We start from the raw sequence: 18,539 nt of genomic DNA, 5'->3' as shown, positions 1-18,539 counted from the left end.
TGTGTGTGTGTGTGTGTGTGTGTGTGTGTGTGTGTGTGTGTGTGTGTGTGTGTTTATATGTTAGAGAGCTTCAAACAAATGTGTGTGTTTATATGTTAGAGAGCTTCAAAAAAATGTGATGGGGGTAGTCAGAAAAATTGTGTGAAGGGAGAAATCAAGTATGAAAATAGGGTCATAACACCAAAAATAGGGACATCTTATTCAGGAGTAAATCAGGCCCCAAAATAGGAACATTCTTCCAAACAGGTGCAGTCAAGAGGTTTAGGGTCCTCCCATGGTAACCAGTTCAATATATTGTATTACATGGTTGTTCTCACACTGCATGGAGTTCGTTATACCAGGATAGTGTTATGCCTGGCACTAATAGTGCAGTCAGGTCAAAGTATCATATTATACACTTCTTGTCATACAGCAAAGTGTGCATTGTACTAGAAAAGTGTTATACATGGGATTGCTAGTACAGCCAGATTAAGGTACTGTGTTACACATTACTGTCACATAACAAGTCCTGCATCATACTAGTACAGCCAGATTAAGGTATTGTGTTACACATTACTGTCACATAACAAGTCATGCATCATACTAGTACAACCAGATCAAGGTATTTTATTACACATTACTGTCACATAAGTTGTGCATCATACTAGTCCAGCCAGATTAAGGTACTGTGTTACACATTACTGTCACATAACAAGTTGTGCATCATACTAGTACAGCCAGACATGACTGTCACATAACAATTTGTGCATCATACTAGTACAGCCAGATTAAGGTATTTTATTACACATTTATTCTCACACAACTGAGTGCATTATATTAGGATAGGGGTTTTGGCTGAGGCTGTTAGTCCAACTAAGTGCTTTGTCTTGTGTCTAACACTCTGGTCATACCAGTATTCCAGTACAGCACATACCATGTCATGCATTATCGCTATGGTATAATGAGGACAACCACATTTTTTGGAGTGATAATCCATATGCTGGAAGAATGAGGGTGATGCCTAATATGTAACCTTATGTACACAGCAATTAATTAAATCATAAGGAGAAATGAACAAAAAAAAAAAAATATATATATATATATATATATATATATATATATATATATATATATATATATACATACATACATATATATTCACTTCTCTTTTCTCTTTTAGTTTGTTGTATTCACCCTTTTTTTGTTCTTATAGATTCTGAAAGCTATTATTCCTATTGGTTTTATATTTAAAATGTATTCAGGAAGGACGTACCATTCAACCTCTTAGACCAAAAAAATCTGAACAAAGACATAAATAATGGGAGGACAAAGGGCCAAAAATAGGGGCACTTTTTAACTATTGCTCTTACAAACTTAGAAAGTTGATAGAATAACAGAGATTTGCATTATCATGAATATTCTGATGGGTATGAAGTCTGAAACTCAAATGTATGTCATTATTTTCTGACTTCAACCCTCAAAGATTTACCACCCATTTGCCACAAAACCACAATTTTATTTGAAACAGAACAAATATATGTGGTAAAAATCTGGACATTCTGTGAAAATCTGTACAGTTGAGAGGTATGAAGGAATACCTACTTTTTGGTTACATTTATAGCCATAAAAATAATTTTGTATTTATAATTGTACAGAACACAAGCAATTTGCATGAGTTTGGTTAAGTTGTGATTATTGAAGCTCACTGAAGTCTTAAAAAAGTGAGTGAACATTCCTCACTGATTGCAGGAAAATCCTGACAGGTTGGCACATGTATCTGTCACAAACGTAGTCACCAAGGCACTTATGTATGAAGCACTTTTAATATATCATGGGGGGTTCTAATGTTATATACTGTGTGCTAGATATCTGTCTTGACAAATGCAACTACTGCAATCCTTAAAATACAGTTATACTATGTATGCATGTGCATGCCATATTTTCTAAGCAAATTGATTGCTCCAGAGGTCAGAGCAATCAGCAAAACTGTTTTCCATGTTCAGAACCTCAAGTCAGCCAGATTAGCTGGTTCAAATGGAGCAAGTGTTAGTTTCTCTAACACAAAATGGTAATCCCAAGTTGAGGCCACCAGTTTACTTAAAGGACTCTAAAGCAAAATCTCTTTCAAGAACATTTTGACATGCAACTGCCTTGAAAGAGGAGGATGCATGTGCAGACATGCTGAAATGGCTGATAAATGAACCCTGATAGAATAATTAGAAAAGCCATAAGATAGCAACTCAAACAAATTTTGTAAAACTAGAGAACAACTAGCCCTGAATGGGTGCTGGTTATGTTGTTGCCACCATCTAGAAAACGTTTTCCATTTTCTAATATATGATGTTCTATTAGCAGGCTCTCTTGCCTCCATTAGTATCTGCTGCATGTCCTCAGAACACATGTGCCTAAAAGGATTTAAGACCCAATCATCCAGGGAGTCAATGGAAGAGGTTTGATGTTAGGGTTATCAAACACCCCTGTTCTTATGTGAGAAGATCCACTCTGTTTGGAAGCTTGTGGTAACTGCCTCTGGCCATTTCCAAAAGAAGAAAGAACCACAGTTGCCTGAGCCAGAATGGAGTCACCACAATTAATCTTGGGGGATTCTTTCTGAATCTTCAAAGGTACCATGGATATTAGTGGATAAGCATACAAGAACATTCCTGTACAAAGAAAAGTAAAGGCATCTGCCTTCCAGCCCTTTTTGCATACAGCCTGGAACAGGATTCTACCAGTTGATTGTTCAGAGAGGAGGCAAAGAGATCTACTTGAGGAACTAGCCACAGATGGATCAAATCTTGGAGGCCACTGTATCTAGTTTTCATTCACGAGGGTCTACCCTGGTCCCAATCTGACAGAATATAAGATGCCTGTAGAGTGAGATTCTGCTGTGAAGCTATATCCCAAACAAACATGACTAGCCTGCAATGGGGATACAACCTGGCTCCCCCTTGCTTGTTGATGTACCACATCACTGTGGTATTGTCCTTAACCATTTGAAGAGGTGCCAGGAACCAAAGATGGTTCAGAGAATTGAGTGCCTTGATCAGAACAAGCATTTCTTTGATATTTATGTGCTCGTACCTGTCTTTGGTATCTGACATCCCATGTAGTTTTATCTCTCCTGAAACTGAAGCATTTGTTGTGAATGACTTTTTTGAAGTAGAGAGGGAGCAGGGGAGACCTTGATTTAAGGATGTCTGTTGTCTCCACCAAGTGAGAACCCTTCTGAGAAACCCTATTACTGGGATCTGAAAAGATAAAGGGTATCAATGCTGGGACCAAACTGATTTCATATACCATTGCATCTTCGTCATATTGAGTCTTGCCAGGGGTATCATGAGAAACATAAATGCCATGAGACACAAAATCCTAAGGTATTCCCTCACAGTGATAGAAGTTTGAGTTGAAAACCTTAGAAATAGATCTAAAGATCTAGTTTTCCTGTGGAAGAAAAGCTCTTTGAACAAGTATCTAGTTGACATCCAAAGAACACAATCCTGTGTGAGGGAGTAAAGAAAGACTTTTGAATGTCCTCTCGGAATCACAGCTTTTGCAAGACATCTCTAACCCAAGAGAAAGATTCCTGACATTGTGAAAAAAGACTCTGCAAAGATAAGCAAGTCATCTAACTATGGAAAAATGTGGATACCTTGTAGCCTACAGTGAGCTATCACTCTTGGTTCAATGGATAGTCCAAAGCCAAAAGGTAAGGCAGAGACTGACAATGTGAGCCAGACATACAAAACCTTAAGAAACACCTAAAGTCTGGATGACTAGAAATGTGATAAGCATATTTTAAGTCTGGTGTTACCAGGAAACTTGAAAGAGGATGAAGGGACAACATGTTGTGAAGTGATAATTTGAACTGAGGCACTATCACAAACAGATTAAGGAAAGAAAGATCCAGAACTGGTCTTCAAGCAATTTCTTTCTTTGGGGCTAGGAACATCCTTGAATAAAACCCCTTCCCTGCCTGGGAAGAATGAACTGGTTCTGTCACTCCTTGGGACAGAATGTGATGAAGAACAGATGGATACAAAACAGAAAGGAGGAATTTCCTCCCACTGCCATCTGTAATCCTGATGAATGATTTTCAGAACCCATTTTTGTGAAATCTATTGCCAAACAGAAAAACTGAGATTCTGAATTTCTGGAAGAGAAAAAGGGACAAGGTGGAAGGGGGTCACATGGTCTCTTGAAGAGTCATTCAGACTTGAAGTATCCTTGGTTTTGGGAAGTTTGAGACTTATTTTTAGAACCACTACCACTGTCTACTAAACCAGATTGACTTCTCTGAAGCAGTCATTAGAGCCGTAGACAAGGGCAAGGTAGTGCACACAGCCTATCTTGACTTCGCCAAGGCTTTCGATACCATCACCCACTCTGGAATTATAGATAAACTCACTAAACTGGGCATAAATCCCTATGTAACAAGATGGGTGGCCAACTGGCTCACTGGCAGAACCCACGCAGTAAAAGTAGCTGACTCCAAGTTTGACTTCAGACCAGTGACGAATGGAGTACCACAGGATTCAGTCCTGGGTACTCTTCTGTTCAGCATCTACTTCTCTGAAGTGCAGGCCAACACAGAAGGTCTTTGGCTAACAAAGTTTGCAGATGGTTGCAAACTGGGAGCCATAACAGAATTACCTAATGCTGCAGACATTCTACAAAAGGGCCTCACAGAGACAGATGCTTAGTGTCAAAGTCATAACCTCAAGCTCAATGCCAAGAAGTGCATTGTCATCCCCTTTGGGAAAAACATGGTACCCATGAACTACCACATAGGCGGTAGCTCACTAAACACTGAAAGTGTGATGAGACCTCAGGACACAGGTAGACAGTAGTCTCTCCTTTGATAATCACATCGCCACAGTAGTCAGGAAATCCTTCTATGTGGCACACCTCATCACAAAAGGGTTCTCCTCTAAAAAAAGGTCATTGTTCATCTCTACTCATCTCTCATCACACCCATTATAGAGTACAATGCCCCGTTTGGCATGTATCTCACAAGAGGTCTACTTTACATGACTGACTTTTCACAAAGTCGAACTTCATATGGACAAGATCATATGATCGACTTTTGAAAAGCCGAACATGTAAAGTAAACACAAAAACGCAACCAGCACTTACCTAAACGGTGTTAGCAGGGGAGCCCCCCCCCATAACTTAAATATACCAACTTATCGCACTACAGTGCAGAAGAGGGAAATTTTCCCATTCCGCACTGTATAGAGATAGCGGTTTCCCATGGTCTGATTTTCAAAAGTCGATCATATGGTCTCGGCCATATGAATTTCAACTTTGTGAAAAGTCGATCATGTGAAGGGAACCCCTCACAAGACACCTACAACAATTGGAAAGGCCACAGAAATACCTCACTAAGAGGATTACCAGCCTCAAACAAATGCCATACGCAGACCATCTCAAAAATCTCCAGATCAACTCCGTCGCATATTACCTACTCAGAGGCGATCTCTGCCTAACATTCAAAGCTATGTCAAACTCATAGCTGTTGGACATGCTACACTTAAAGAAATCCCAATCTCTCTGAACCACACGCTCCAGGGACCTAAATCTTGTCACCAGAATAAACAGAACATGCTGGAGGGATAGATTCCTGTCCCAGAGACTTCCCATACTCTGGAACAAAATACCCATTCATGTCAAGCAAAGCTCCTCATTGGCCCTCTTTAAGGAAAACATTGACAACTGGTTGGGAAATAGAAAATTCACCCTGGGGATCACTTCTGCAGTACTGCTCGACAGGGACACAGGAAAATAATTTTCTTGGATGGCGAAAGCTAGGGAACTTTTTTGGCTAAGCTTATATAGGCCCCAGGGCCGATAGCCTAGTACCTACCTATGAACCTATGAACCATCTTGCCACTTCTTAAATGTCTGTTTACTTGAATTCTGTAGAAATTGTTTATTCTGTTTTCTTTTTTGTTTTTTTTTTTTTTTTATGAAATTGGATAAGGAGAAAGAAAATCCCTCTGAAATTTTGAAAAAGGAGGGGTGAAAAATCTTAGAGATTCCCTGGATCAGCTTGATCCTTTCATCCCATGTTTTGATCACCTTTGCATCAGAGAGGACAAACACTAAATCTCTATCCAAGGGAGAATTTAAAATCTCAGTTTGAACATCATCTGGGCGTTCTGAGAATGTAGCCAAGCAAACCTTCTTAAAACCATACCAGTGGCCATAGCCTTGGAAGAAGCATCAACAAAGTCATATACACACTGCAAACAATTGGTAGTGACCTGTGCAATTAAAGAAACTAAGTTATTTAAAGCAAAATTTTCATTACAAAAAGAAACTGTAGATACATTATTCCTCATTTTATACTATATCAGAATAAACTTTAACACATGAGCCTGACAGTTTAAAATTATGAAATTCAAAGTTGCAGAAGTATGCACTTTTCGCATACCTATCACTAATTTGCACATCCTTATTAGAAAGAGTAGGATTGGAATGAACTGAGAGCTTAGCAGCAGAGGAATCAGCTAAGATGATACCTGCTGGGTTTGGGAATAATATATAAAAATTTAAAAGACTGACAAACTTTACACATTCTATCTGCCTTTTCATGGACAGCTGTCTGACTGTCAGGAAAATTGCAGGGAATAAGACACACATCCCTACCAAACCTTGAAAATTCTGCTGCTTATGCAGAATCCTACACAACCAAACTGTACCAGCATGTAAGCAGCAACATAAATACAGCTTTTTCCTGCAGAAACAAGCACAGGCAAACTCCAGAAACAAATCTCATTGGTGGAACCATAATATCAGCAAGCTATACAATAATAAGAAAAAAATGCTGGTCAAGAGAAATTCCTGAAATGAAGAGCTCTCATCATTAAATTAAACAGACAATATGGGTGTTTAGTTAAATCCATTAGTTTAAAGCGAAGTTACTCACCCAAGTGAAATATAATCACAAGGCCTTCTTTAGTTAGATTCATAACCTCAGGAGAAGAGTGCAGCAATGCACTGAACTGATTGTGAATAGTGTTACTTTCACCAAAGCTGAAGATATAGCTAACCTCCTAACTGATAAAGTCAGCTCAAAATTTACCCTTCTCTCCAGTCCACCTATCCCACAAGAAATACCTGAAATTGATGCTTTACTCCAGCTATCACACAAACCTAAAAGCTAGAAGTGCATTTAAAAGCTACAAATACTGCATCAATAGGTCCTGACAACAGTGGCAGCTTGTGCTATTAGATTGCAAGACTGCAACCCCCCAGCTGTACAAAAATAAATAAATAAATAAATAAATAAATAAATAAATAAATGTTGATGAGTCCCGGAACTCATGCATGCGTACTCAGAACCCAAATCTAGACTGCTGTTTAACCAGTCCAGATTCAGAAAGAAGGCATCAGTCTACAAATGCCCCAGTAGTCTATGCAGGTTACAACTGCATAGATCGAAAGGGGATTGGACTGCAAGGCCTGCAGTCTGTGTATGCACGAACAAACAGAACTAGAGGCAGAACATGCATGTGTGCTCAGCATTCCCCAGGGAAAAAGGAGTTGCTTTGAATGTGGGACTCTGACTGAGCTTGCTTCTGCATGGGGAAACAGGACTTTGAGCTGCTGCTTGGGGAAATGGAGTCAGATTCATCATAACAGGACTTTGCACTCAGGTACTGGCTGTTTGTGTGTGTGTTTGTGTGTGTGTGTGTGTGTGTGTGTGTGTGTGTGTGTGTGTGTGTGTGTGTGTGTGTGTGAAATGCCCCAGTTAACTATAACTGGTGGCTAGAGAGTACTCAGGCTCAAACGCTGAACCTTGGGTGCAGGTAGCAAAAGCCCATATTCCCTACCCACCACCACTTGTGAAAAATGTTCATATTATTGCCTCATATTTTGTTCTGTTCTGTTTCTCATAAAATCTGTGGTTTTCTGGGTTTTTAATTCACTAAATAATGGCAGACATTTGAATTTCAGACTTCACATTCTTCAGAAAGTACATGGTAACACAAACCATTTTATTCTAGCAGTTTTCTAAGTTTATAAGATCAGTATTTGAAATGTGTCCCTATTTTGGGGGCTGTATTCCCCCATTTTTGGCTTTATCCAGGTTTTTTGTGCAAAGAGGTTGAGAGCTATGGTGAAAACTGAATTCACTAAATGATAGCCATTTAAGTTTCAGTCTTCCCAGCTTTCAAGAAACGGATGATTTGGCATGGTGGTATGTTGCTCTGACTGTAGTGCACAGGGTCCTGGGTCCAAGACTCAGCAGTGAAATGTATGGCGGTAGTACAACATTTTATTCTAGCAACTTTCCAAGATTATACAAGCAATGTTTAAAATGTGTCCCTGTTTTTTGGGTTTTAGTCCCCCCAATAAATGTTGGCTTTTTCCATATTTCTTTTGCTCATTTGCTGGAAAGTTGAGAGATACAGTTGAGTGTCGAGAGGATTTTACAAGGAGCTAAGAGTTTCAGGGGAAGAGACGTTCAGTGTTGCCTATGCTGAGTCTGCTTACATTGTTAATAGTACAACAGGTAGTGTACTTGCTCTCAATGCAGAAGGCTGTGGGTTCTACTCCCAGAGTATGTAGATGCATTGCTGAAACTGTACTGTGTTGTACATTTAAATGGGGTGGATGCTGCAGTCCCGAGAATGTCCTCTTTGGCTGTGATACCTAGCAACTATGAACCTGTTATCAGTTTGCCATCCATTCCCTATGGCAGTATTACTAGCTTATCATTTTTAATGTAACATGGGCAATTTATTCCTCAAGGGCAACAGGCACTTCATATAAAGTTGTTTGCTGGCAGCAACCTCTTCATTCGTTATAAATCTCTTTAATGTGGAATTATTTAGATGATTTTTACTTCTGCAGAGATTGTACATATTTACTGATACTGGTGGATTGTAGAAGTTTGAGCAGACTTTTATGATGGAAATATTCTGAATTAGGCAATTTTGTCATTACTGATGTATGCATTTTGTTTCACTGTTTACTGGAAAAATGTTCAAAACAATAAATTTTAAACGCCTTCTAATAACTGTACTGTATTATACAAGGAATATAATTTAATACAATCAGGAAGATGTATCAAAGAACACATGTATGTTTCATGTGCAAGGGGGCCTATGATCTGAAAATAGCCCAAAGTTAATCTTTATCTGCCACTGGCCAGATGTATTTACTTTGAATGTGGGTTTCAATGCTGTTTCAATGAATGTGAGTTTCAAGGCCAGAGAAGTTTTAATGCTATGTCTATTTTCATTATGAGACTATGTTGCTTTGTTTAGCAGATGTCTGTTAGTGTCTGAATGTAAAATGTAAAATAATTCTTTTAAATGAAATCCAAATCATCGTAGAAGTAAAGCAGTATGCAGTTACAGTGTATATGGTAAATGGGGTGAAATAGTCAAGTAATGGGACATTAGAATGACTGCAGGGGGAAGGCCCCATCAACCATGATTTTGTGAGGGGGGAAGGGCAGCAAACTCAGACAGCCCCAGCTGAACTATACCTCTCAACTGTCCAGATTTTTACAGAATGAATAGCTTTTTGCTTCTTATTTTTGGTTTGTTCCTCATAAAATGTGTGTTTTTTCTGGCAAATCATTTAGGAATGAAGTCACTAAATAATGACAGACATTGAATTTCAGACTTCATACCCTTCAGAAAAATGCATGTTAAAGCAAGATCTGTTATTCTATCAACTGTCTAAGTTTATACAAGAGCAATGTTTATACTGTCTGTATGTTCCCCCAATATATTTGGCCTTGTCCAGATTTCCTGTGTTAAGAGATTATGAGGTACGTGCAAATAAATTGCTTTATAGAATTAGGTATATCCAAACATCTCAACCATCCCTGACTTTGGCTCAAAATATTGCTCTCCCCCTAATAATCCCTCTGCAAAATGGCAATTTTGGAAGAAAATGTGCAGGGTTTACAATTAATAAATAATTGTAATGAACAGAGTTATAGATTACTTTTATTTCAGAAATGCATGTAGATTCTCTAATTTTGTCAGATGCTCAACTTAACAGTACTAATATTAAAAAAGTGTCCCTCCTTTGACAGGTTCCCTGCTCTATTGTGTGGATATTTTATATTTTTGCATCACATTTTTGGTCCATTTTTCATAAAATAGTGGTTTTCTGGCAAATTAGTGGCAACTTATTAAAGATCGAAGTTAGAAAATAATGACAGACATTTGAGTTTCAGATTTCATACCCTTCAGAAAAGTCATTCTAATGTAAGACTTAGTATTCTATTATCTTTCTAAGTTTATAAGAGCAATATTTAAAATTGTCCTTATTTTGGGGCCTTTGTCCCACTTTTATTTATGGCTTTGTCCATATTTCTTGCTCTAAGGTTGAGAGGTATGACAAATGTGTCAGGGCCATCACCATCAGCCAGAGACATTTCAAATTGTGACATACTTGTTGTACCCCACTCCCCCATGTAGTGATTCTGGATGTGTTCAAGCAAGGCAAGGAGCAGTTATGCAGTGTAAGTGTGCAGAGTATTCCCTCATCCAAGGTAGACACAAGTACTACAGTGGCTTTTCATCTGTCCTTGATTTTGCACAATGTTCTGGTTTTCTGTCATATTTTTATACTGTTGATTTATGCTTATTATTATTCAATAAATGCATGTTGTTGCAGTGCCTATTGCTCTGTGTTTAAGTAGCAATGCTTTAATGGCCATCAGGTAAGCTTGTCTGAGATTGTAAGAGGCAAGTAAGCTTTAATAAGCATACTGTTAAACAATTACCAACATTGAAATCCTTTTTGTTGTTGCCATGCAGAGAATATTTACATAACCAGATAACGTATAAGCCTTAGGTACTGAAATGCATATGAATGTATTTGTAATAAAGGACAGGATTACAGTATTTTCAGAAGCTCGCTACATTTGTTGGAGACTTGCAGTCATCTTTGCAGGCTTTACCAGTAAACTAAACAGAATGCCAATCTATCATTTGTGGTCCATAACCTGTGCAGTAATCCTTTAAGCAACTTATCTTGAGCTTGTTTCTTATTTGCTGCTCATTTTTTACTTTATGTTTTCCCCATGAAACAAGTAGATAATTGTCAGGTAGCAGGTCATTTTTGGATAAGAAACATTTTTACAAGTGAGGGTATCACAGAGATTGCTACTTTCAGCATGTTACTCAGTACTTTTATAAAGCTGAATATAATTTATAATTAGAACTGCAGTGCAAGGAGAAGTGGTTTGACTTGAGTCACATTGCTATACTTGGTCTCTTACAGGCTGCTAAGTGGTGACCTGTGTCTGACATGCAAGACATCCTCTGACCCAGCTCCGATGGGCCTGATGCACATCAGCTAATCTAATGGTACTGGAAATACTCATTACATGGATATAAACATCCTTTGCAACATCAACAGAATTGTTTGGATAGGCAGGTGCATCTCACAGAGGATAGTACAGCTCTGGAGCAGACTCCCCTTCCACTTGTAATAAAGCTTGTACCTGGCCATAGTCAAGTGTAACTTAGATATTTGGATGGGAAGTAGGAAATTTGCCCCAGGGCTGCCCCTTGCACTACTTATAGACAAAAGCTTAGGGCCCTTTAAAACATCTATGATATAAACGCAGCTATTATCAATAGGTGCTTTATAAATGTAGTCAATGAAGTGGTATGGTTAATCAGCACACTAAATGGGTTGGCAAATGTGGTTAGACTTAAAATGGCCCACAAGGGTAAGTAGCCTGGTACAAACCTATGAGTCTATACATATTATTGGAGATTACCTGCAAGGATTTGAGATATTAGAAGAGATGCATGCATGGTGAGTGGGAGGCCATATTCGAGTTGTGTCAGGAGGATCCCTTTGACAATAGCCACCTTACCATGGGAGAGAGAAAGTAGAATACTCTCAATGCAAAAAGCACTTCAACTAAAAGGGCTATGATTACTCTTGCCACAAATTGTAGCAGTATAAACAGCAGCCCTGTATTTGGCTTTATCTAGTAAAATATTCTATAATAGCTAGATCTAAAATCAAAGTATTATCCTGAGCTTCCCTCCTATGGTAAACTCTAATAGAAAGGGCATACAAGGGAGATAGAGATGGCTAACTTCTAGCTGCTATGTAGCAAAGTACTTTTATATCTACTTTAATCAAGGATTTGGGCCTATAACAATGTCTAAGGATCGACATTTGGCTCTTGAATGAATATTGTTTTTGACTGACTAATATGAAAGTTAGAAACTACATACTGATCTGTTCATGCAGTTTATCAAGATGGGGCAAGAATCTGTAGTAAACTATCAGCAGAAATTAGCAAAAAATGTTGACTATTATCCTGTCTAATGGTGCTGAAAGGACTGGTCCACCATTTTAATGGCACTTTTCAGTACTTTCAGACTCTGTCTGCCACACCATTCCTTACTATACATAAGTGAGTAAACCACAACTGCTACTAAAAACTAACAACTTGCAGTATATTGATATCAGTAAATTGAAATGGAGAAAGAAGATTTGTATACATTGTAAAGATTCCAGATCTTGACACAAGTTCAGAATCACACTCGGATTTGGTTTTAGAAATTCAATGACTAGTCAGAGAGTTTGAAAAATAACCAAATCAGTTGAGTAAGTAGCTTGCTTGAAATCATTGAATCAACTACTGCAGGTTTGTACACTTCTTGAATCTTTCCATGCGCACATATATTGGGCTTGCCAGCAGATAGTTTACTTGCTGAGATAATTAGCAGAAGCCATGGTGGGACACCAGACCACTGTAAATTGGAAAATGAAGCAAACAGGTTTATGACTTGCCACTGCCAGAAGCATTACACCTAACCACTACCTATATATCACACTGACAGCTGTTTAAATATAGTGCAAGTAATATAAACTCTTCAAGATGAGAAAACAGATCTGGAAGAATGAGAAAGTTTATGATGTGCACTGTGTGAGTAGCACTGTATTTGTATAGCAAAGGAAAAGAAATTGATAGTGCTGATTTTGTCTGCATTGAATAAATGCTATGGAACAGCTAGATCATTTAGGAGCAGAGGTTATATAGTTTATGGAAAAATTCTAAAAGATTTTGCATTGACTAAAAGTACTATGAGTTGGGAAGAATTATTCATAGGGTTGTAAATAAAACCTTTGGAGGTTCAAGTCACGAGATCTGTGATATTGAATAATTACAGCTAGCATACATTTATTTTTCATAAAGTACATGAGAGGGGAAAAACTTCTGTAGTTATTTTAAATAATTTTTTTTTCAGATCTGGGCTTCGGTGCAGCTTCAGCATATATAGAACTTATTGTTATCATGCAAAATTCAAAATTAACCACTGCATTCCATGTCTGAAGGTGAAGCTTTTATTCACTGCTGTAAAAATAGCTACAATTTATACTTTACAAGGCAAGAAAAACAAACCATATGGAGAGAAAAACATAATCAGCCAGGCCTCAGGCTACTGTAAGACTAGAAACATATTCTTCTGCCACTGCATATAGATCACTGGATGAGAAGAGATGGACAATAAAACACTATCCTAAAATATGCCCAAGTGAAACCCACCAAATGAGAGCTGGAAATAAAATCTTTCACCCAACATTCATGATGTTTGATTAATACAAGCTGTATCAAAGGAATTGTAAGACATGAAGAAAATTATTTGGAGAAATTGGCACAGGGCTTTGGTTTTCTTATTTTGGGCAAAGACAATGAAGTAACATACACAACTGGACAACCCAGAGGCTGAAGTAATTTTCCTTGAGTTAAAGTCTCTGTTTTGGTCTTATTATTTGAATCGGAAGTTTTTATTTAAACCAGAAGTGAACACCTCTGGGTAAATACTCTAAAATGAATTGACTAAGTTCCTTTCTTTCTTGCAAAGGCTATGTCTGACTAAAGAACTGTGGTACATGTTTCTGTAGGCAAGTTCTCATTAATTTGGTTGCTTACTTGCATATCCTGTTTCTCATTCAACTGCAGACTGTGTTATAAGCAATATCTAAATGGGTGGGGTGGAGTGTAAAAAGCAAAGCAAGACACTGCAGCTAAATACATGAACTGTTATACAATGCATTGCTATAAATACTGCTCAACTGATAAGACATGCACACACTGCTCCTCCTAGAATGAATCTTTTTTAAAGTCAGACCTGTTTAATGGTTTATGCATTATTAACAGCATAAAATCAATAAACATGAGCCCAAAAAGGGAAATACAAAATACTTCTTGTCATAAACCCAAGGTGTAGTTCCTAAAATAAATATATAGCAAACCTTATAATGCATTCTTTCATATATTTTTCTGAGAACAGATATAAGGAATGAAGTTAATTATGAACAGCGGCCCAATTTTTGATTCCTTTCCTAAAGTAAAATGTCATTCTCATATTGAAAAGATAGCAGTTTGCTCTCTTAAATCTCACATTTAGACACATGCATTACAGGAAGAATTTAATTTCCTTGTCTGACAATGTAACACCCTACTGCTGTACATCTTATGTATTATTATTACTATTATATTATTATTATTATTATTATTATTATTATTATTATTATTATTGCTGTTGAGTGTCACATTGCACATAATGTTATACAATAGCAAAGCAACAAAGTTCAGTATTTTTATTAAGAAAAAAATTTTAAAAATAAGCCAGGTGTCAAACATGCATCATACCTGGAATAAGGCTGATGTCAGCAATTTTCATCTCTAGCTCAATGTTGCTCATGTTAAGACCATCATACATTTTTTCCAGATCTTCAGCAATGGTATATAACTTCAACACTTTCTGCCAAACCTGCTGGAGTATCTCTGAAATGGTTTTTGAAAAAGAAGTATCTGTGGTACTTGGCAGCTTTATTTGATATTCTCCACTGTAGTCCTCTTTACTCACATGTGAGAAATTATGTGCAAATGATTTAGATGGTTCATGTACATTATTTTGTTGGAGTGCCTTAAGTTCTTCCTCCAGCTGTAATACTGAAACAGAAGACAAATGATATTTAATTAAATGATCAGACAAGTTAATTACTACAAGAATATTAACTGTTAAAAAGTGATATTGACATTTTATTTATTGATTTGTTTGTTTTTATTTGCTGATGGTCTGATCCAATAATACTTTTCGAGCATGGCCCAGGGCGGCACATACGTAACTACTGAAATATGTGTTAAAACAGTAAGACCAAGATAACGGGAACAATACTAAATACAGGGGAGTTTACAATACTAAAGCACTCAAAATAACACATTTGACAAAACAAATGAGAGTGTATTGCAACAAACCAGTGCATATGTTTTACCCCTAAGCTGATACAGTTTTGAAAATGTAATACATTATTAGAACACTGTTATAGTCACTTCAGAAGATATTTGCTTAATATAAGAAATAACTGTTAGAAAAAGCTTTTTTTAACAATTAGTAAGATATTAATGGAAATCATCACTTTATTGTATTACCTTTGTATGCAAAATATCCAGTACCCACTGTTAAGACCATTAAATAAATTACAACTGCAGTCAAAATGCATCCTTCACAAGATTTTCGTTTTCGTTTGGTTTCTGAAAGAAATTAATAAGCACATTGACAAATGTTAAGCAGTGGTGCTTTTTGAACACTGGATGGGCATTACTTCATTGTATTTTATATATTTATTTGTTTATCCTGTAGTAAAACTGCATATTGCATTTATTTCATTCAATAAGATTTGCCCCTCTTAGTTAATAACAAATCAGTTTAAAAATATTACAACACAAAGTGGCATTAGTGTGCATATTCATAATTTAGCTTCTATCAGAATAAACTTGTGTTAGGATATTTTATTTTGCTCAAAACTGAGAGCTGGACCATAAATTATTTTAGTGATGACATGCTATAAAAGTTATGGATATGTAGTGTGTGTGTGCTGCATTTGCTAATGTGTTAATAACATCTTCTGCACTTCACTGCAATAAAAAATATTAAACAGATCAGCTGGAACAATGCAAAGCATTTGTCAGCACAGAATTGGTTGTTATGATATTTAAATGAAGGTAACTACTTTAATTTTAACTAATTTAAGAAATGTCTAGTAAACCACTGAAAAATAGAAGTCATAGAAGAATTACTAAAATAACATTATAAATATAAAAAGCAAATCCATTGAACTCTAAAACTGTTTACTTTGTTATACGGATTCAATATATGTATTTAAACCATTAAATGGAAATTGTAAAGTTAAATGTTATACAAAAGATTGAGTCATTAAAAGTACAACATAAGCTCTTAAAAGGGTTGTTCTGCTTTAAATGAATATGTTTGGCTTCAAAGTATATTGAAAAGTACAACACAAAGATTCTGACTTAGAAATCTCACTGGCAGATATCAAAGATATTACTAATTAATAATTTCAATATTATTGAACAAAATGTCTCATCATAAATTTACTTTTTAAGCATACATATTTGAACAATATCTGAAACACCTTCAGATGTAATGTTTTCCTGAGTTAAGGATCTACATTTTAGAAACTGGTAATTTTAAAACTTGCTGGTCACATCTAGTGGCATTGTTTTCATTAATAAAAACGTTATAAACCAAATACTACCATTCATTTCCAATTCAAATTTGCTGAGGTATGGGACTTCACTGTTACAAGCTCCTGGCGGCTGGCTTGCTGCAGGATCCCACAGTTCCTTTTCCATCAAAGTTAAGTTCTCAGCTACAGCATGCACACGTTATAAAAGAATGGAAGGTAAATGGATTTAACAGCTGTCCTTTATATGTCTTTTTCCTGTGTTATATGGTGGAGAGTCTTTTTGCTATTTTAATCCTTGGATCTGCTGACTACAAGTGTTTGCTTTGCTTCTCTCAAAGTGTAGTAATAATTACAAATTCTCAAAACGTTACTTTAGGCTGCCTTTTAAAACTGCTTAAAATGCTGATGCAGAACTTCAGAAAAGTTTTGCAATGTTTCATGAAGTGTGGCAAAACAGTTTGCAGCATATTGATACTTCACACAGAAACCCTCCCCCATAACTTTCAACTGTTCCTGATTTTCAGGAACATCCCTGATTTTGACTCAAATTTTAGCTCTGTCCCTCTTAATCCCTCCTAAAACTAGTGCCTTTTGGAGGAAAGGTGGTGAATTACACTTAATGAATAATGACAATAATTAAGAGTTATAGACTTCTTTTACTTCGGAAAATGTGTATTAATTATTATGCACTGATTCTGTCAATATTTCAAGTAAATAGCAGTAATATTTTAAAAGTGTCCCTGATTGACCCTGATTTTTTCTTGACTTGTCCCTGATTCTGTTGAAATTTGTCCCCGATTGGTTGAGAGGTCTGAAAGACATGGCAGTGTGCTAATTTACCTTTTGCATTTATGGGTACTAGAAAACAATATGTATGCACCTACCTAAGAGCAAACATAGACAATGCCAAATATTTATTGCACCAGTCTACTCTTTAGACACCAAATACAATAGTTGCCTAACAATTGTATCTGTATGCATATTTACTTCAAGTCTTGGTTGTTCCTTTCACTTAAATACTGCTAGAGTTTATATAGTTATAATGTATTATGCCACAGCTGCCAAAAGAGATGCTTACAGTAAGTGAGGAGAGGTTTAAATAGAGCTTTATTGCTGTATGTATCAGCAAATATATTCATTCCATACCTTTACTTTACAGTGCACTAACTCTAATGACTACCCCAGGAAATATCCAGTATTTCAACTGCAATTTCTTTAAACTTCACTCTGTGACCTCAGACAAGAGACCAAAATCTGTAAAGTGCTAGAAGAAAGAAACTTACACAATCAGTAACTCAATGTAGTTCATGATTGGGACTCTTATTTAACTGGTTTGTTATTAGGGTATTTGGAGAACATACCACCAGGAACTATATTCAAGCAGCATCTGTTTTATCTAATTATGCCCCTGGCTAACCAAAGAAACAAAATCTCTGTTAAAAAGTAGAGATAAGGCCTGGAAGATATGACTCACCAACAAAACTACAACTAACAAACATATTTAGAACTATGAAATACATCTAAAACCATATTAGACAGGACAAAATAAACTACTATAGCAGTATCCAATCAAAAAATCAAAGAAACCCACACATATTCTAAGCTGCCATCAAAAAAATCTTACAGCCATGACAAACTAGTACTCCCTCCCCAACACTCAGCAGCACTATAGACAGCATAGCCTCACAATGTAACAGATAAAACTAGTTCTCACAAACAATAATTGCTGTTCCCCTACCCAGGCTTACATAGTACCCACACTTGATCACAATAACTTCTCTTTCCAATCTGCCCCAATAAACAGCTTAGTTAAATATCTCAAAAGACTTAAACCTACTACACTTGCTGCTGACTGTCTACCTGCTAAATATCTAAAAATCGCTGCAGAAGAAATATTCTATCCAGTATCCATATTAATAAATTGATCCATCTCAGAACAAGTCTCTAAAATTTGGAAAGTATCCTATCCCTATACATAACTCGACAGAATTATCAAATTACCAGCCAACAGCTATAGTATCACCATTATCTTAAATACCTGAGAAATGCCTCCATTCACA

General features: G+C 36.6%; 1 protein-coding gene across 2 annotated transcripts in view; it reads right to left on the bottom strand.

Annotated features, from left to right (window-relative positions):
- The window catches only part of MARCO (macrophage receptor with collagenous structure), a 503,950-nt gene extending 487,062 nt beyond the window's left edge, over nt 1-16,888 (bottom strand). Inside the window, exons 1-3 of one of the 2 annotated variants that reach the window (XM_044074990.1) lie at nt 16,549-16,888; nt 15,422-15,523; nt 14,639-14,941 (exon numbers count right to left, since the gene is read on the bottom strand). In XM_044074990.1, the coding sequence (XP_043930925.1) occupies nt 14,639-14,941; nt 15,422-15,523; nt 16,549-16,645 (502 nt within the window). In that variant the 5' untranslated portion in view covers nt 16,646-16,888. The remainder of the gene's footprint in view (nt 1-14,638; nt 14,942-15,421; nt 15,524-16,548) is intronic. The other variant, XM_044074989.1, reaches the window with a different exon arrangement.
- Nucleotides 16,889-18,539: the final 1,651 nt, after the last annotated feature.

Source organism: Protopterus annectens, chromosome 6.part0 (assembly GCF_019279795.1).
Source record: "Protopterus annectens isolate FY-2018-M chromosome 6.part0, PAN1.0, whole genome shotgun sequence".
Taxonomy (NCBI): domain Eukaryota; kingdom Metazoa; phylum Chordata; order Ceratodontiformes; family Protopteridae; genus Protopterus; species Protopterus annectens.
This window is presented reverse-complemented; position numbering and strand designations above follow the sequence as displayed.